We start from the raw sequence: 20,599 nt of genomic DNA on the forward strand, positions 1-20,599 counted from the left end.
AATATTTAAGCACATTTAATGCGAGATACTTTCAGACTCAAGAACTATTTATATTGCTGACGTTCACATTCATCAAAGTTATATTTCAACACAAAATCTTTAAGTACAACACTGTATCACATCACCAGCGTACATGTAAATCCTTAGTCGTGCATGAAACAAACAAAACAGACACCCAGAGTCAGCAGCTAAGACTCCTGCTCACTGCTTCATTTCAATTTCAAAGTGTGAATGTCTTCAGGTCATCACCATGTTGCATTAATACTGCATGTCTGGTGTAAACTGTATCCAGTTGTCATAGCATTTATAATCTGCTGTGTTTGCAGCTGACTGAGCCACAAAAACACTCCAGTTTGTTGACAATACCAGTGAGTTCATCAGTGAACCAATCTGCACTATAAAAAAATAAATAAAAGACCTGGATGGACTCGTTCAGCTCGGGGTCAGTAGGCCGACTCCCCTGCAACGGTTTTCACTTTGAGGGCTAATTTGGCCTGACCGAACCAGAACAGGTCAGCTCTCCTTCTGATTAAGCGCAGCATTACTCTAAAAAAAGATCCTGCCAATCTCTCCTCCTCAGTTCTCAGTCCGAGGGAGAAGAAGACTTTCCCCTGTGTGCTGCGATTCAACACGACTGATCTGCGGTCAGAGGAAATGTTCCCACATCTGTGACCTTTGCCCTACATATTCACGACAGCTTCAGATTTCTCTGATAAGACTTTAAGTTATATCCACAGGTAGCTGAACTGTGAGCCGCCTCGTATATTATATTATTATGTAACATTCATATAAACCAATATAACAAGCCGGTCAGTAATGAGATTTTCTCCTGACTGGTGACTCACTTCATCCATCACCCAGCAGTGGGTCATGTTAGTTTATTTCATTCAGCAAGGTCACTCTCCCCGACGACGACTGGGTGCCAAACCACTAGAGGTTTGATTAATTGTGAAGCAACGAGCCGTAAAGCTGCGCGCCTTAAACGGGACAGGATTGGGCAAATGATATATCAAACTTCTCCTTGCTGGACCTTGCTCAGAGGGAGGTCTGGCTGGCTTACTGGGTTAAAAATACACTGGCCCACAGCAGGAGGGAAAATAAAATGGAGTGGCGGTAAAGAGGGAGAAGGAGAGGGATAAAAATAAATTCAAGAGAAGAAAAATGGAAAAGCGTGACAGCGGGATGAGAGGTAAATGCTCGAAACAGGGAGGAGAGGCGAGGATTGAGAGATATTTAGAAGATGGAGACGGGAATGATGGACCAAAAATGACTCTGGGTAGAAATTGGGACACATGAAAAACCAATTCACCCGTAACCGAACCTCTGCCCCGGCCATCGTCCCCTCCGTCTTTCTGATGTGTGTGCGATTGTGTTGATAAAACGGACCTGCTCATATGAGAGTATTTGGATGTACTTAATTCCAACATCCAATATCTCAGACATTCTGCTTGAGCAGTGGGACACACACACACTCGCACCCACAGCCAGTTTCCATTAAACGGCCATTTCCAGCAGCTATCTGCGCGGCGGGGAAATCAAGCGCTGGTCCAGCGTTTGAAGTCGTATCAGCTACACTTGTTCCTATCGCCGTGCTATCACTCCCATCCACTCAGTAACCCCCCTCTCCTCCTCACTTATCTCCCTTACGCCCCCAGAGATCCTCTTCTCCTCCTCTACCTCCCTCTCTCCTCACACGTCGCCACTCGTGTGCTCACTCTCTCTTAATCATCCCGCTGCGCTCCCTCCTGTCATCGCGGTCTGACCCGGCGTCGCTCGAGGCACGAGCAGCTACTCTTCCTCTCGTCATATCAGCCCACTTTTATCATTTCACCCCGAACCCTCCATCAGCGGTGGAAGAAGTACTCGGCTCTTTTACTTACAGCAAAGACTCAATGCAAAGGGAACACACTCGCAATAAAATCTGACCTGCAATAAAAGTGACTGTAAAGAATAATTGTCGCACAGATGTACTTTAAGCATCAAAATTAAAAGTATCCGATATGCAGAAAGGTCCTTTGAGAGGCTTTAAGCATTATATATATATATGGGTTAATCTAAGTGTTGTATTAAAGGATAAAGCTGGCATTAAGCTGTCAATATGCTTCACATTAACTGCTCCCATTCCCCCTCACCTTTCAACAACAAGCACACTTTTCTCTGTGTCTCATTCTACTTTGTGAATTCCCTCCTTCGTTTTCTGGCAGGCTAATCTGAGACACTTTGGCCCCGTTGAAGACATAAATCTTTAACAACGCTTACAAACTGTTTATTTCTTTTATTTTAGCAAGTTAGTCCAACAGGAGTAAATAGTGTTTTGTTGGGGGCACATTAAGTATTTACAGCCTCAGGACGGTGCTTTAGGAACTGATTAAAATACAATATAGCTTAACTCTTAAGGTCCGCATAATAAGCATTAATTAATACGCAGCACGGCTCTTAAAATTCCATACAGGATGCTTGTTAAGATTATTATGAGTTAGAGACAATCCAAGAGTTTCCAGACCTGCAGGTCACTGAGGAAACCATCATGTGTGATCCCACCTAGTGTTAATAATGAAGAATCATAATAAGTGACATCACAATAATGAGCAATAATAGCGTTAGTAGTACTCACTGATAAAGACGCCAACATAGATCTTCATTAAGTAATATAGACTCATAATTGTAGCATCATTAACATGCCTCATTCCATAATTAAGCATTTATAAGCACTTTAAAGAACGATTGACCATTTATAAACGTTTTTATCATTACAGCCATTATTGATTTTAACAAAATACCCTTTTATGTCATTGTTTACCTTTGCTAAGCTCTTTTGTTGATTTATTAATATATGCAGTTAATTATAAGCAGATCTAAAGTAAGAACAATTCCTGATGAATGATAATAAATCTTTTATCCGTCAGAAGTCATCTTCAGGTGAGTGAGCTACATCAGAGCCTCACAGCGCTGCAGCAACGGACAGTATGAGGCCATAATGTCTCCTCAAACTGCCTTATTACTTATTATTTATTACTTTATATAAGGACCTTATATAACGCGTTACTAAAAAGGTAAAATGGTACATTTATAGCAAATTAATCCTGTTTACTCACTGTTTTATTAACCATCTATTACGTTTTTGTGTAAAGATGCATCTGATATTTATAATAATAAATATTTATCTTTATCTTAACATAACTAACATAAGTATCTATATGTTAGTTATGTATTACTGCTGGTTATTATGACGAGGTCGATCAGGTTTGTTGACAATGAGACTTATAGAATATTAGCAGCTGTAACGAGCGTCATGTCAGCTGCAGTTCTTGATATTCCAGTCGGAGCTGCTTTAACTGCTTTATGTACTGTTGCACAGCAAATGTAAAGCGTTGTGTTAATATTTAATCACCTGAATGAAATCAGCTTTAAACCTGTCCTCGGGTGGAGTACTTAGTTACTTTCCACGTCTGCCCTCCACACTTGTTACTCCTCCTCCCTCTCTCCCTGGCTTCATCCTCGGCTCTCTTTCTCTTCTCTCATCCACTCCTTCCCTCTCTCTTCGATTCCTCATCCTGCTTCTCCGTGATTCCATCATTCTTCTGCTCTTTCCTTCCTCCTCCTCCTCCTCTTCCTCCACCCCTCGACGCCCCCCTCCTGCTCCTCATCTCCATTCCTCTCTCACTCTCTCTCGCACGCTCTCTCTCTCCCTTTTTCTCTCTCAGTCCGATGCTCGCCGCTGCCGGAGACTGATCACGGTCCTCTCCTTCTGCTCTTCGTCGGGGATCTCTCACACCTCTCCAACCAGACGAGGACACAAGTGAGCCGGGGAAAAAGAAATCAAGGAAAAACGCTGGATAAGAAGAGGAGAAGTGTCTGAGTGAAGGCAGGACAAGTAGAGGAGAGAATAAAAGTGGAGAAAGCCTCCCTGAAGGAGAGATTTTCTAAAAATACAAGCCAGCTATCTCCCGGCACTCTGTTATTTTCTCTCTCTCTGTTTCTCCCTTCTTTTTTTGCTGTGTGCCCTCCTTCATTCAGTACCTGTTCTGTGGGATTAACATGACTTAAAATTCAATCAGCCTACAGCCTGACGGAAGAGCGACAGAGGAGGCAGACAGAGCGCTGCAGCTGTCGAGACCGAGTGAGGGGACGACGAGCGGGAGGAGAGAGAGAGAGGGAGAGAGGGGGATAGACAGTGAGAGATAGAGATAGAGAAGAGAGAGAGAGAGATGGGTGTTTTTCCACGGAGCTGAGACCGAGAGAGAGCCGCGGAGACGGGGGAGATGTGACGGTTTCCAGGGGTCCTGGTGGAATGAGCCGGAAAATAAGGTTAGTAATTCCACCTTTTTTTATTTAGCTAGTGGAGAGGAAACAAAGGGGGGGATGTTAGATAAGGATGAAAGAGCCAGAATAAGAAGAAGGAGGAGAAGAAGAAGACCTGGATGAAAAAAAGGACACCAAGACGCAGCATTTGTGCTTTTTGAAGTGGTGAAGTGAAGACTGGAGGAGGAGGAGACGCAGATAAACACGAACCAAAGAGGGAAAAAATGAAGGATTTTCTGTTGAACTGAGAGGCTGCTGCACTAATGTACACACACACACACACACACACACACACACACACACTGTAAAGAACACACACACACACACACAGTGCACAGCTTTGGAGCAAGATAATGAGATTGTCCTCTTAAAGGTGTTGGCTTTTGGAGTTTGATTGACGGGTCAGAGATAGAGAGTATTTGTGTGCGTGTGTGTGTGTGTGTGTGTAGGACTTCTGAACTGTCTGACATTCATGGCGCTGATCAATAGCCCAGTTGTTTCATTAGACTGTGTTTGTGTGTGTGTGTGTGTGTGTGTGTGTGTGTGTGTGTGTGTGTGTGTGTGTGTGTGTGTGAGAGAGAGGACTGTGCAGAGGCTGTGTGTGTTTGCAGGAGAGTATCACTACACGACTACTTAGCGGATGTGTGCATGGCGGTGGCGATGGTGTCTGTTGAAGCATGCATGAATGTGCTGCGTGACCGTGTGTGTGTGCGTGTGCGTGTGTGTGTGCGTGTGTGCGTGCATGCGTGCGTGTGCGCGCGTGAGAGAGCAAGAACAAGGCAATGCAGCCTGCTGAGCAGCGTTAAGAGGGTCTCAGAACTATCGATTCTCTTTGACAGACAGGTGAGAAAGGGAGGGAGGGAGGGAGGGAGGGAGGAAGGGGAGAGGAAAAATCAGAGGTGGCCAGGTGGGGAGGGGGATTTAAAGAGGCCGCGAGAGAGGAGGAGTGAATGATCGACAGCAGGAGTCGTGTGAAGAGGGAAAGACGGGGAAATCTGGGGGGAAGAGAGGGGAGGTCAGGTGGAGGAGAAAAAAGTAATAATGGACACACACACACACACACAGTTCATCCTCTTCACACTCTCCATGTTTCTCCTCTTTTGCAGGTTTCTAGCCACCCCTCCATCCTTCCAGCTCGCTCCCAAACCTCCTTTCCCGCACCTCCCTCCAAGGTCACCAATGAACGACTGACTCAGTGTGGGAGAGCCGACACGGCTCGCACTGTGCCGAGCGCCGAGCGGCCCCGTGACACGCCCTGGAAATCACACAGGGGTGAAGTAGAGGGGGATGAGAGAAAGAGGAGGTGGGGGGAAGAGATGTGAGAGAATGAAGCGATAGAGTGAGAGTGAAGCAGAGAGAAGAGAGGGGCTGCATGAGTGAGGGGGGGAGGAAAAAGAGGGAGGAGGGAGGAGAGGGTTCCAGGATTCTCCGTCCATTGAACTGCTCCACACGATGAGAGAAGTTGAATAACGCCATGAGGAAATCATATCAGAACACCATAAATAGGATTTCCTGCCGAGTGGATCCGTGGATTTCTTCTCAGACTGACGTCTCCATTTCGGAATACCGCACCGGGATTGGGCGCGTAATTCTGGATTTTCCAGGTTTTCTTCATCTATAAAAGGGCCTAAGAGGATATTGTGGGATTGGAATTTCTGCAACTCTCTGGTTTTTCTTTACACTGACCTACATCCACCTGCCTCCTGATGTGTGCGGGGGGCAAGAGTGTGTGAACAGGTTTCAGCACAAGCACCCCGACAACACCTCCCATCTCCACAATCCCCCCTGCTGGCCTGACACACGGAGAAACACCTGGAGCCAGATCTGTGCTAAACACTCACACAGCTCAGCAACACACACACACACACACACACACACACACACACACACACACACACACACACACACACACACACCAACACACACACACATAAACCTGGATAACATGTGGAGCTGATTCGGATTATAGAGCCGCACAGACGGAAAAGGTAACGTCCACGCAGCTTCGGACACACACTGAAAACACACACACACACACACACTCAAATACACACACACACACACACACACACACACACACACACTCAAATACACACGCATACACTGACATTTGTTGGCACATATCAGGCCGGTGAAGTCGGACGCGTGTTTGCATGGTTAGCTCTGTTGTGCTGAATCATTGAGCACATCGATGCGCTGAACACCAGCACTCACTGGGACTGAGAACTTGGCGTTCTCTCTCACAAACACACATGTGCCCATAAATAATGAACAGATGTGAGTCGCTAGCAACAAAAACACAAGAGGCAAATGTCAGAGTGCAAACCGAGGAGAACACACACTTAAGTCTCCCACATGGCACGGATGATTGTATGTTTTCTTTTCTCGTCCGTCTATTTTAATCCGTCCTCGTCGCTCCAGATCCCCTCGCCACGCTGAGATCCCCCCGTTCTCCTGCGCTGCTGTGTGTGAGTGTCAGCCAGATGTCCTGTATCAGATTACTCACTAGGTGCGTCTCGGCTTGGCTTTCATCACCTCGCCTTTATGTAATCTCACCTGGCGGGTCGCGCCTGTGTGTGTGCGGATGGCCGGGTTGAGCGTGTTTGTTGTGTGGCAGCACTGAAGAGTTCTAGCTTCCCTTCGTTTGAAGCTTTTTATGTAAGGGCTGTCTGAGCGCGTGCACACACAGATTTGGCACACTGACACAGGAGATCAGACTGACTGAGTGGATATATGGGAGGATCAGAGGGCGATGAGAAAGAAATGGAGACGCGAGGCAAAAGGGAGGAGGAGGAGGAGGAGGAGGAGAGATGCGGGTGATGGGGAGGGCGGGTCGACACTCGACATAGTGACGGGCATCGAGGGTTAACAGAGGTCAGGACTGCAGCGAGAGGAGCGAGGGGCTGTGATCGACTTGGTCAAGTGACGGGGATCGAGGGAGACAGATGAATGGAACTAAACGGGAAAAAGTAGATTAAGGGAGAAGGGGTGAAATGATGAGGGGCTCATGGAAACAGAGATATCAGACGAGGGAGGAATAACAAGCAGGCAGATGTAACAGAAAACATCGAGAGGCCAGAAATGACAGAAGAGGATAAAAGACTGATTAATTAATGATTAATGATGAGCGACAAGATAATAAAAAAAAGGTTAGAGTGGCACATTCAGGCTACGATGATACATGTAATAGTGATCTCCTGTACGGAGATAAAGATAGAAAGATAGACGAGGAAGAAATAATTAGAAATGACAGATGGCCATCAGTATGCAGCCTTCCACTGTTCTACCATTGGCTACAATTAGTCCTGCATGACCCCAAAAAGTCTGCAAAAGATCACTAACACCAGTAATGAGCTATTTAGAGATATAACTATGAGGGGAATTTGTTGCACCGTGGGGGCTTTTCCACGTAATAGTCGTGCCAATTATGAGGCACAACTTTGGGGAAAAGTAAAATTCCACCTTAGAGGAACATTAATTACCCAGGAAACAAACAGAGGCTCAGCTTAGAAACAATACGCTGCACGTGAAACTGTTTCTTATGAACAATGCGCTTTCTTTGAATCACAGAGACAGGCTGCGTTTATTGTTTACAGCGGTTTTGAGTCATGCTTTGAACAGGGAGGCAGCGCTTATTCTGCAAAGATGAACAAAGAGGCCTTCTGATATCCATTAGCTCAACTGTAATTGTATAATTGGTTTTGCTCTCCTGCTCGTGACAGTCGCACAGAGCAGGTGAGTGGTCCAAACAGCAAAAATCACGTTTTCTGGATTATATGGTGACGCTCTCTGTGAGGCTCGCTGTTACGCGGGCTGTCCGTCACTCTGAGGCTGCTGTAAGAGAGATGCATGAGCAGATGGGATGCTCTCTGTTCAAAGTAGGAGGCTTGCCAACATGAACATACTGGGAAGTGGATGAAGGAAGAGAGAGGGGGGGGGAAAACATTGGAGATCAATTAATTGTTGGATAAGCCCCGCCCACCTCGGTTACTGTTGCTATGACTATGGAGCCTTATATTCTGGCACGCAGGCGGTTTACAGTCATAACGGGGCTAATTTACCATCCAAAGTCTTGATTTATGAGTTCAGACGGGCGAAAGCAGAATCCTCATTTCTAACAAGAGATCAGAGCTGTTGTCTGAGAGGACTCAACTGGAACTGGCAGGTTTTATCAGCTGTAGTAAGCAAACTAATTAAGCCAACATAAACTCCATAAAATGGTTGAAAATGTCCAATCCAAACCCACTTTTCAGTGTTAAAGTGAGCTCCATTTCATGTATTTTCAGTCGACACGTTTTCAATTTAACTTTACAAGAGAAATGATGAAGACAAAGCTGTTTGATGGACTGACACTTAAATCTAATCTAGGACTGATACAGTGGTGCAGCTCGCTTTGAGCAGTTACGCAACGCTGCTAAAATTGGATGTAATTCTGGGTTAAGTCATTACTGTAATAAGCTAGTTAGGATGCCATAATAAGCATTGCAGTTTAAAGCAAAGCAGAACAATATTTTTGTTAATTGATTCTTTTTTCGTTTATATTTTTGGGGCCTTTGTGATGATAGTGACAGCCTGGAGATGACAGGGAAGGAGGAAGAAGAGGGAGGACAACATGCAGCGAAGGGCTACAGGGTTGGATTCAAACCCTGGGCTGTTCTTGGAGCGCATGCTTTGCCAATCGAGCTGCCAGTGTTCCCCCGAGACTCAAAGCTCGACAGGTCTGGCTCACCTAGCAACAGTAGGGTCACTTGATTGGAAACTAACTGCCTGAGGGAGGGGTTTAGGACGCGGCCAATTAAGGGATAAAAAGCCAGAAGAAAGGAGATGAAACGGACTGTCTGATGAAGAGTTGAAAAATAGTGACCGAGCAGAACTACAATAGCAGCAGCAGGCATTAAGGATGACTGAATGAAACAGATGAAGACAGACACATGGAGACACTGCAGAGATGATGATGAATGATAGATGAAGGGTGTCACACACCTTTCTGATACAAAAAGCTTTCAATCAAGGCGAGAAGTGGAAAACTTGAAACCCTTGAAACAAGAGAGACGTGGTCGATGTCGGGGGAAGGTGGCACATGACGGATGAATGAACGGATGGACGAATGAATGACAAATGGTGGAGGGCGAGGAAGTGAAAGGCTGGGCTGTTAGAGAAGAGAGGATCAAAAAGGATGAGACATCAGGCCGCTGTCAACAGCTAAGGAAGCCAAATAGATGGATGATGGACAGAGAGGTATGGAACGATACGCGATGAAGAGGAGTAATTACAAGACTGACTGTTTAAGATAGGGAGGGACACTCAGAGGAGGGAGACAGGGTGAGTAATGAAGAATGAAAAGGCGAGTGATGGCACTTGAGAGCTGGATGATAAGAGGGGGTAGGGATAAGGGAATAGAGGAATAACAATGTCTGAAAAGAAAAACTACACTAATAAAGCTCTGGCGCTCTGAAGGGAGAGGGATGGGTGCGTAGAGCGACGGAGGGGTGGATGAGAGAGTGGAAGAGGGCTGCGATATGATTGAAAGTAAAAAGGATGAGCAATTAGACTGTTAGCAGCCAAACATAGTCAGAAAGAAGGGGATGACAAATCAGAGGGACGATTAGGAAAAGGAAGGAAGGAAGGAAGTAAGGAGACAAAAAAAGAGTAGGTCACAGAGGGGGGGAGGAGTGACTAAGAGGCTCCCCAGTCAGTCGAAGCGGCGAGTGCAGACGTGAGGAAAGATGGAGGGATGAGAAGATGAGTAATTAAACTGTTGACAGTCTGTTTAGGCACAGCAGGCGCCTGACGAGGGGAACAAACTGTAACCACGGCAACCGCTGGAGACAGACGGAGGGATGATCTTGAGGGGAGGGAGGAGAAACTGGGGAGAGCCAAATGTGAAAGTGTGCGTTTGTGTGTGAGAGACGACCGGCGGGAGGGAGGTTAGGAAGAAGGGAGGGCGGCACAAGTGGGGGAATGAGGGATGAAAGAGGAGCGTGAGGAAGAAGAGAGGAGGAGAAAGATGGATGTGGAGGTATCCCGCAGGAGGGAAAGATACCTTCACATGCCGCAGGGAATTTCACAAGTCAGGATGAGAGAGCTGGCCACATATCTGGAAATGATTATTCTGTTCTCTTGGCAATACTGATATTAATCTATGAAGCTCCATTTGAATATTTGGTTAAGGAATATGATTCTGAGAATCGCTAACAAAACCACTTTATGAAGCCATCAGGCTAACTATGCTAATCCTGCTTTGTGGAAAGCTCCTCTGGAGAGGCAGAGGGCATTAATTAAACACACAAACACACAACTGTGATGAATCAGATCCAATCAGAAACAGTCTGAAGTGAGAACTACAACCTGCGAGTCTCGGCTGGAAGATGTCCTGAGTTTAACCTTCATGGAGGAGCAGATGGTGGCATTCATCACTCTGCAGCCACAGATTGGTTTCATTATTAAAAGGACCTGCGGATTTGTTTTAATGAACTGATTCAGTGTTTAGTCAAATCACCAAGATGATGTCTTGAAATTGATATATCAGGTCATAACCCTGAAGATATTAGTTTATAATTACATCAAACTGAGAAAAGCAGCAACGGATGAGATATTTGGCACAACAAGGCATTATTTCATGTTATCTGTCAGTTCATTGATTCTAGGAGTTCAAGTGGGTAGAAGCCAGGAAGAGACCAAAGAAACCAGGTTGGACTGTGGTTCTGGTTCCTTTACACAGCTGTGTGATGTTCAATCCTCTAAACATTTACAAGATGCATTAGCTAACAGAAATGTCCCACATCTCTGCTACGCGTGCTGCCAACACCTCTGACAGCTGCATAGTAGCATCCAAACCAACACTACTGTAAATCTGCACTCGCAGGTGTTTGTCTGCATTCCAACTATGCTCAACAGATGCGGTAGGTTGTAGATGCTCAAGTGAATCATGGTGCGGAATACCGCGTGGGAGCTGACTGTCAGAAGATAAACCGGCTTGTTCTTAGTCTAAGTCTGGCAGCGAGGACGCGTGGAGCGCTCCTGCCTGTATCGGCACCGCTAAGCGTTAGAATATGAGACGCAGTAATCAACAAACTCGAGGGAAACCACTTTCCCCTGCAGGCTCATTGCAGCACTGAGTTGTTTTGCCTTTATTAGTGTCTCACATCAGGGGAAAAGAAAGCTCTATGTGGTGACTTACAGTGCAGTTTGTGACTCATTATGCTGAGAGTAGCCTCTGTGATCAAACAGGCTTGATCCTAACACGCCTCAAACAAACACTCAATGAAAACTCTTTGGATCCTCAGGCATCTTCTACTCCTGACTTCAGTCTTTCCCATCTCTGTACATCTCTTTGTTTCAGAGACGAGGGTGAAAAAGAAAGATAGACTAGATTGTATATGTGTAGTATAGATCAATACATCCATCACTGTGATTCAAAGTCGCGGTTGGCATGTCATTGACCTACTGTGCTGGATACTGAGTGCTGATTGGGTAATTGCTCTCTTGATCAGGGTTTCCTCTCAGAAAGCGGGAAACCCCGCTGACTCATCAAACCGTCACATGCACATACATATACGTATGCGCGCACACACACACACACACACACACACACACACACACACACACACACGTTCTGTCGAGCTGCATCCTGTCGTTCTGGCCAATCAGGGTCCATATAATTGGCGCTGCAGGGTTTCTGTTTGGGCGGGAGATGTTGACTACAAACGCTGTGTTTGTGTGCCGCTTGTCGGCCGGTGTTTGTGGTGGATTTGCAATTTTTTGTTGATTAGGCTCAGCTATGTAAACATACACAGGTGCGCATGCAAATCACACGCTGAAAATATGGCGGCGGTGCAGGGAGAGGCTGCAAGATGGAACTGGAACACAATATTTATGGAGGGAGAAAAAGGTTAAGCTGGAGAGGAAGATGAGGCAGGGATGAGAGGAACAGAAGGGATGAACAGGGGAGGAGGAGAAGGACAGAGAAACTGCAAGCGCATTATGTTCAGGGTGAGTGGCGGGTCGGTTATTTTGCAACACTTGTGATAATGTGTGTCATGCAAAAGGCAAATTTTGTGGGTGTAAGCAGAGCTGTTTTGAAGTGTTTGTGTGTCTGCAGGTTTGCGAGGGTGACAATGTGTGGAGAGAATTGGGATTAGAGACCAAAATGGTTTAAAGTTGGAGTGTTTTTCTTGGGCGGCCTCGCTGATGACTGCAAGCAGCGACACACGCCGCCACCGAGGACCACATGCTCACAACTCACACAAATCCTAAAGCACCAAACTTCACAAGGACGTCAAGTGAGACCAGACACATCTGCTGTGTTTGGAAATGGGCCCAAACTGCAGGCTATAGCACAGGCACATTTCACAGGACAGGAACATAATTATTAATTTTAAGCAGCATTCATTTTCCAATCAGACACAGTTTGAAAGCGACCGATAGAAAGCAGTGGGACCGACTCCAAACTCCTACAGGTGTAGCTGCCACGAGTGGGAACGCGTCCAGAGCAGCTTCCTTCTGAAGTCTGATGGGACGTCACCACGCATCTGTGATAGCCTGCATGATGTTAATACCAAATACAGTGTGATGTAGGCGCAGAAATGGCAAAGTGGCTTCAATATATATTATATTAAGTCATTTAAGAGACAATTTAAGGGTGCATTCCACCAATTTAACCCATGAAGCTGTGTGCTTGTCTGACTGTGAAAATGACCTTTACAAAGTATAAATAAGACATAAATAAAGACATTACTACAATGTATGATGGGAAATGTAGGGTCCAGCTTATTCTCAGTGCCTTTTTAAACATGTCCTTAACTTAAAGTCCCTTTTAACCCATTATTTCACTCATCCCCCTTCAAACTGAGATTGGTTCAGTGTTGCTTATTGTCATCTAAAGGTGCAATATGTAAGAATGTCCAATATTCATACTCCAAAGTGGCAGCAGATCGCCTTCTGCAAACGTAGCTGCAGTTAGCTAAATGAGTTAGCTTGACACACTAGGGGAAGTATAGCTGTTTTTCTTTTGGACTATCACTTTGAGGAACTTGTTTTCATTCATTCTGTCATGATTGGCCAATATTCACACTTTTTATTTAATTGTTTGTGGCCTCTACTAACTCATGAGGGAAATATGTGGCTCTTTAGCTGCTAAAAGTCCCACTGTGTTCACCAGGTACTTGTTAAAAGTACTGCCTGTCTGCTGTTTGGTGCTGAGCAGGTAGTGGATGGTGGGTTTGTATAGATTTTTCACTACAGCTGAAACTCTGTGGCGAGGCGAGCTGCAGATTCAGGAGAGAATTCATTGTCAGCTCATCGCTCAGCATTATCATTGTCTTTTATTCTTGGCTCAAAACAGAAAACCTCGCGCATAGGTTGAGGACGCCAAGTCATGCAGACGCCAAGATCCATTTCCCATCACACTCAGCACAATATGGAATCTGTATCGAAAGATGAGCATGTGGCAAAAAAAACAAAACAAAGACTGTCAGCTATTAATTATTGGCTTTTATTGGCCTCATCTTAAAACCATGCTACTGTGCAATTTAATCACATGCAACTGTGCAGAGGCCATCTGGAGTAAAGGAGCATCAAAATAGACGAGTATTGAGCCGCCTCTCTGGCACCAACCTGACAGCTATCCACCAATGAAAAATGATTCCTCTCCAAGTAGAAGAAGGCATCCCGGTACAGCCGTGTAACAGAGCTGCCAGAACTGTTTTCAGCACTTTATGTCCCCGGGTTGCTCAGCTGTTCCCGTCATTCTGGCTGCTCAACTGTATCCATCTGTAAGACTATTACAGACGTATAGAATAAAACTACAATTTACACGAGGGCGTTCAAGACAGATAATGCTGAGCTCCTACTTTGCAGTCAGGGTGACACTGAAGCATTACAAGGGAAAAGACAGAATGCACTCACAATACAAGCCCGGGCCGGGGCACCTCTGTGAGTGCGTGCACAAACACTGATCCCAAAGCAGATAAAGACTCGATGGTGGCTAAACTTAAAACATTTAAATGAGAGCTTCATAGCCAATCGTGTAGAGACCGCTCCCTGGCACGATCTGTGCCAATGAAGTGCCAAAGAAAATCATCGTCACCGCCGTTTGTTTGCCAATTCAATTTACCTCCCAGAAAATTTAATCCCCAAGCTGTGCAGTCGTGCGGGCTTTTCCAACTGCAGGAAACAAAATTACAAAACCGCAGCAAGGAGTGGGAGATTGGCTGCCGCCGATATAACACAACACTGCTGAAGAATTGCAAAGAAAACTTTCAGCGCTGTTTGGTTACAGAATTGATGGAACATGTTTCGTGTTTCGAGATTGAAAAACTGGTTCATCTTCTTGGTAGATCGATCAGGGTTTTTATCTTATCCTCGCTTCATGATTTCACTGCCAATATAGCACCCTGTTTTCTATCACAAATCTAATATTGACTACCCAAAAACAGGGGAAATCTAGTCTTTTTATTGGCTGCAATCACTCACTGGGAAAAGGCCAAACAACTACACAACAGCACCTCTATGTTACTCAGCACCTGCAGCAGAGACCTCGCCAAGTCACCAAATGATTTGAGACGAATGCAAGCGTGGTACAAGAAGGCACAAAATTACCAATGAGGGGGGCAGACACACAATTCAACGCCACTCATAAGGTGTGCAGGAGCAAGGCCTGCTTAATGCTCTGCTCGCTGCTGGAGGTTTTCTTGTCCACCGCTGCACACGTCTTCACGGTTCACAGATTCCCAGCCTGTGGTAAATCAGAGCGCTGGGTTAACTCTGCCTCCTGGTTTCACTGAATATCAGGCAGTATTTCTCTACATCAGAGACAGAAGGTCTGGCAGGCGCACTTCCAAAGAGCGGCAGGTAATGTTCGGCTTCTTCTTTGACTTTTTAAAGTTTTCAACAAAGCTTTTCAAGTTCATTAAAAGCCCACGTCGCTTATCTATGCCAAGTAGATGGCCGCCTGTACAAAGCCACACTTCAAAGCCCACACCGATGTTATTATTATTATTATTATTATTATGTTTTGAGTCCAAACAGCAGAAAGGCGTGCTTTCTCTGAAGTGCTGCCATGTCAAAAGATTAGAGATACTTTTAAAAACTTCTTATTTGAGATAAAGTGCCGCAGTTACACTTTCACTCAGCTCTGATGAAACGCTCGCGTCTCCAAGAAAGTCAATTTTCTGCGGCATAAGGAGCAAATCCTTGATTTTCAGACGGCTGGAATAAATCACCAGAACTGGAGTTTTCATGGTCCTCCAAAAAGGAGAGCTGTGAAATGTGCATCAGTGAGACAAAAACAAGGTCTTTACATAAGCGTTTAAATTCCCTAAACTGACGCAGAGGTGGAACTTTTCCAAAGGTGTTAAAAACAAACAGCTCCAACAAAAACATTTTAAATATCTGACTGCGCAATGTTCCACGAATAGAAACAATTATCAAAATCTTCCAAGTCGGATGGATTCCAACAGGATTTAGTTGAGAGGGGGTCGTGCATACAAATGCCTAAACACACAGAAACACACACTTTCTCTCTTCACACACACACACACACACACACACACACACACAAGCTGTTTTACTCTCTCGCTCTCTCTCCAGCACAACATGGAGGTTTGGGAGGAATTAGTTGAGTGCAGGATTTTCAGAAGAACTGTATTATTTTGGAGCCCCGCTGTGAGGAGACTGCAGTCCTTTTATTTTATAGAGCACACACTCCAGTTCCTCGCTCCTGATTTCCCATTTCTATTCTCTCACTCCTATCATTTACCTCGGGGGGTTGTGTGAGCGCTCTCCATCACTACCCCCTACCTATACAGCTCCCACAATCAGACGACTGTACAGGCTGAGAAACAAGCACACATCAAGCACTTAATGACTGACATTTGCAGATTTTCTTCCTGTTCTCTTTTTTGTTTTTGAGAGGCACACACTTGACACAAAGACCAGGATTACATGCGTCTGTAAGCCACGGATATATACGGATATATATATAAACGGACATGAAGACAAGGATTTTCTGTTTTTGTCAACATGCAGAATTGTAGTTTATACATTTGCACAAAGAAAGGAGGGATAGCTATCAGGTATCAGTATATGTATTGGTCACAATTCCTCAGCAGATCTGTTGTTTGCCAATTCTTTATAAAAATACACACGCCTGCAATATATCTTAATCGCTAACTTTTTATATTCCCAAATATCAATGTTGGTATCAGCCTGAAAAATGATCCAGTTCTGCTTCTTTTATAGACCAAATCAGACCATGAGAAGCTGTTGAGTACCACAGTTTGGATGGATGGTCAGATTTTAATCTCTGACCAGCCAGTTGCTGATTTAATTCACATTTCACAAACTTTACATTATAATCTGTTAAAGTTTCAATTTGTAGGATGATTATAAGTTGATTATTGAGTCTCTCACCCAGATTCTCCAATCTGACGAGTTCAGGAACCCAAAGCAGTTTGAGGAGTTGGGAATCAGACTCAGCGATCAATCATCTCAGAAATGAAAGCTTTAAGACACAGTTCTGATGAAGGTCTTTGTGTTTATATGACAATCAACATGACTAAAGTTTTGTTTCTGTATCATATTTTAAACAATATCCTATCATACCGTATAAATATCCAAATTCAACTGCAGCACAGCTCTTCATTATCTCACAATTAATGCTTATTTGACCTTTGATGACAGTTTAGTGTCTCTGTTAATCATTTTAAGTCCAGTGCTCTGGTTAAATCGTGACAACAGTTTCAGTGATGGGTGATACATCGAGCCAATCGTTAACAACCAAACTCTCCGTCTCTTAACCAGCCGTCTTCCTTCTCTTCTCACTTGTTACCTTATCACCTCTCTCTCCTGTCTCCCCTCCTCTCGCTGCCACCGTGATGGTGATGCCTCACCAACTCATTTTTAACACCGCTCTCCCTTTCCCTAATCAAATCCACTCTTCCCTCCCTCATCCCTCTCTCTGACAGTGATCGATGGTGGCCTTCACCCGTTTATCGCCTCTACATATTTCTCTGCCCATCCGCTTAACGACACGCATTCATACACACTGACTCTTCATCCCTCTCTCCCTGCGTCTTCCTCAAACTCCTGCTCTTTCCTCCATCTTTTCCCCGGTAGCTCTCAGCTCGTCCCTCCGATCCACCACACCCCGTCTTCCACCATCTTGTGCAATCTCCTCAAATTTTCTTCTCTTTTTTTCCCGGCGTATTTCAAACAGCGAGCCTCTCTCGAGTCCCCTGTTTGTTGTCTTTTTCTCTCTCCTATACTGATACCCCTCTTCCCCTGCGCTTTCTATACATTCTATTTGACTAAGACGACAGAATACGACAGAGGAATGACAGAGGAGTGGTAGTATCAAAAGGACGAGTGGGCTTACAGTACACACGACTGCCGCACCAAGAGGCTATGTGGGCGTCCTTTTGTTTCTTGCCTAGAGAGAGAGAGTGTGTGTGTGTGTGTGTGTGTGTGTGTGTGTGTGTGTGTGTGTGTGTGTGTTGGCCTCCCTATAATTATGATTGTGTGGGAAGACTGTTTTGGTACGCTTGCGGTTGTTTCTGTATGCAAGCGCTCTCACCTAATAGCAATGGCCTGGATTATGAGAAAATCTTGGTGCAACTGAAATCGCTTCAGTAAGAAAGGCTGCGTCTGTCCACGATCGCTGCGTTCTCGCCAGGAGGGCATGAGTGTGTATTCTCACATCAAACACTGTCAGGAACTTCTACCTTCAACTTTTGATGCCTGGATGTCAAATAGGAAGCTCTGCAGCGACTGGCTGTCAGTGGTTTTGACTGAAGGCTTGTTGTGTACCTATTCACACTCCCCCAATCTGATCTGTGGATTAATGCGCCTGTGATAAGTGGCTTTTGAGAGATAATACAAATCCCCTTGTTTGTAAACACTGCAACATTCCCTAAGTCGATTATAGGCTAATGGCATTTGCGAATTCCAGAAAGGATGAACGAACACATCCTCCAATATGCAGATTTGGAAATATACAAAGTGCAATTTTAATTTTGGTTTGCATGTAAGAGCGCCTGACATTTATGCTAGTCTACAGAGAATTAAAGGGAATTAAGCCTTTAAGTGCATGTGAAGTAACAACCAAAGTTCCAATTCGACACATTAGAGCTTTTATGTCATGCCTGAAGCTTCTCTTAATTGCGTGTGTTTGGGTCGGGTTCAAAAGTATCAAGAAAAAAAAGAAGAAACGTTAATGGAAATTCATCGTTCTGAAGCAATTAGCAGATTCATATTTAGCTGGCCTCACAAAAAAGAAGCGGCGGCCTCCCGGGGCTGTGTCGGGTGTTTGAACAGAAACTTTGGGAAGTGAGGGTGAGGTTAGGTTCAGCCTCGCAGCTCCCGAGTCGCGCTCCAACACTGGGGGTACTGAGTAGTTTCCTTCCTTCCACAGACGCTTTTAGCTCATGTTCTCGCTCGCTCCACGCAGCCCTTTCTGCTGCGCTCTCCACCCGCCTGTTTGTTGCTCTCTGGAGGGTTGAGGGTTCACGCAGGGTTGTGTAGTGAGAGGTTTCCCAAAATAGAGGAAGCAAAAGAAAGTTTGTTTTTTTTAAAGGACGGCTGCAGGCGCTCGTGCGGTACATAAGCCCGGGAGCGCACACACACTCTCGAGACACAAACACCCAGCCAGCCATGCACATGTACCTTCATGTGTTCTCACACACGCAAACAGGATTTTCTTTACGTTCCCATCTGCTCTCGCTCTCATCTTTTTTCTTGTTGTTTTTCTGTCCTCCACTCCTCTGTGATTTGCCTCTCTAACATCCATCTTTCATTGACTGGCTACCTTTATTCTTTCCATTCCCCTAAAGTATCAAGCAGACTTGATGCAAAGGGGACTCACACTGCAACGCTTGCTGTTTTAGTGTGTGTGTGTGTGTGTGTGTGTGTGTGTGTGTGTGTGTGTGTGTGTGTGTGTGTGTGTGTGTGTGTGTGTGAGCGAGAGAGCGAGAGAGAATTAATGTGCATGTACGCTCACATCTGTGCGTTCCCTTCTTATTGCAAATTCAGCAGCAAACTCTTAAAAGCAAGTCAAGGCTTGCTAAGTGCAGAGAAATGTCACATTAATTCACACACAAGAACACACACACACACTGGACGAGCATGATGGTGTCCACAACCATATATATACAAAAAAAAATGAATATTCCAGCTTATAGCAGTGTGTGTGCTGCAGCAGCACATTGTATAAGATAACACTCTATTGATCCTCAGAGGGGAAATTCAAGTGCTGCAGCAGTGAAACAGAGCAAAGAGGCAGGTGAAGATGAGTTACACAAGATAAAAGCAGAATTCAAAATGTAGACTCGTAGTACACACCGACACTGACAGCAGTGCAGCTCTGTACCTGCCTGAGAAAATGAAATAGTGACTCACGGGTAATCTGATATGTCATGATTAGTCACAAATCTCGACACAAGGACAGCTTAAAGCAGTTTAACGGGTTAAAGGGTAACTCCACCAATTGTCCACATCAAAGTGTGTTGACAGCTCTTGGGCAGTGCTACTGCAAATGTGAAAAGTAGTATAAAGCCTTTTACGGCTCTAATAAAAGAAGCTGCTTCAGATCTGATAAATCGCCTCCAATGTTGTCACTCAGTGATTATGTTGCATTGTGGGTAAAGTAGGCAGCAGGGTTTTAAAAGGAAGGAGAATGTGTTGAATAGAAAAGTCAATATTACAGGAGTACAATGGTAGACCACTGGAATGCTTTTCAAATTACCCACAATGCATCTAGCCACTGAGTGACATCATCACAGGAGGCAGTTATTCAGATGCAGCTTCCTCTGAGCCACAAAAGGTTTTACTTTTTCACACAGGCAGTTGTTCTCCCTAAAAAAATGGTGGAATTACCCTTTAAATGACTGATTTAATCTCAAGGGAGTACTATATCATGGCTAACTGAATATCTTTACTTGTGATTATCAATTTCAAGTTGTTTTTGACATTTAATAAGTCGAGGCTAATGGACACACAGGGTAAATCTCTTAGTTTGCATTTTAATTGAAGAAACCTTAGCGGAGGTGTCAGAAATTCAAAATAAGGAGGAAATGTTGCAAAAAATAAAATTGGTTTGGCTGAGAAAAAAGCTGTCATCCTGAAAAAGATTGATAAAGACTGATGGAAACAGAATTTTTTAATATTTGATGCTGCAGTACCTCCGGCTGTAGACACTGGTGCCACATCCTCTTGTATAAATCTGCATAAAAAGTAGTTGAAACACACTGATTCACATTTTATTTCGCCTCCAGCAGCAAACGAGTGAATGCACCAACACGGA

At 44.8% G+C, this 20,599-nt stretch overlaps 2 protein-coding genes across 3 annotated transcripts in view; one reads left to right on the top strand and one right to left on the bottom strand.

Moving 5' to 3' along the window:
• Positions 1 to 20,599, bottom strand: part of pcxb (pyruvate carboxylase b) — a 310,653-nt gene that overhangs the window by 83,019 nt on the left and 207,035 nt on the right. The window lies entirely within an intron of this gene.
• The window catches only part of LOC115590137 (leucine-rich repeat and fibronectin type-III domain-containing protein 2), a 36,001-nt gene continuing 24,303 nt past the window's right edge, over positions 8,902 to 20,599 (top strand). The window contains 1 exon segment of the mRNA XM_075488184.1: positions 8,902 to 9,540. Within this exon segment, the coding sequence (XP_075344299.1) occupies positions 9,522 to 9,540 (19 nt within the window). The 5' untranslated portion in view covers positions 8,902 to 9,521.

This window comes from Sparus aurata, chromosome 10, assembly GCF_900880675.1.
Source record: "Sparus aurata chromosome 10, fSpaAur1.1, whole genome shotgun sequence".
Classification (NCBI taxonomy): Eukaryota; Metazoa; Chordata; class Actinopteri; order Spariformes; family Sparidae; genus Sparus; species Sparus aurata.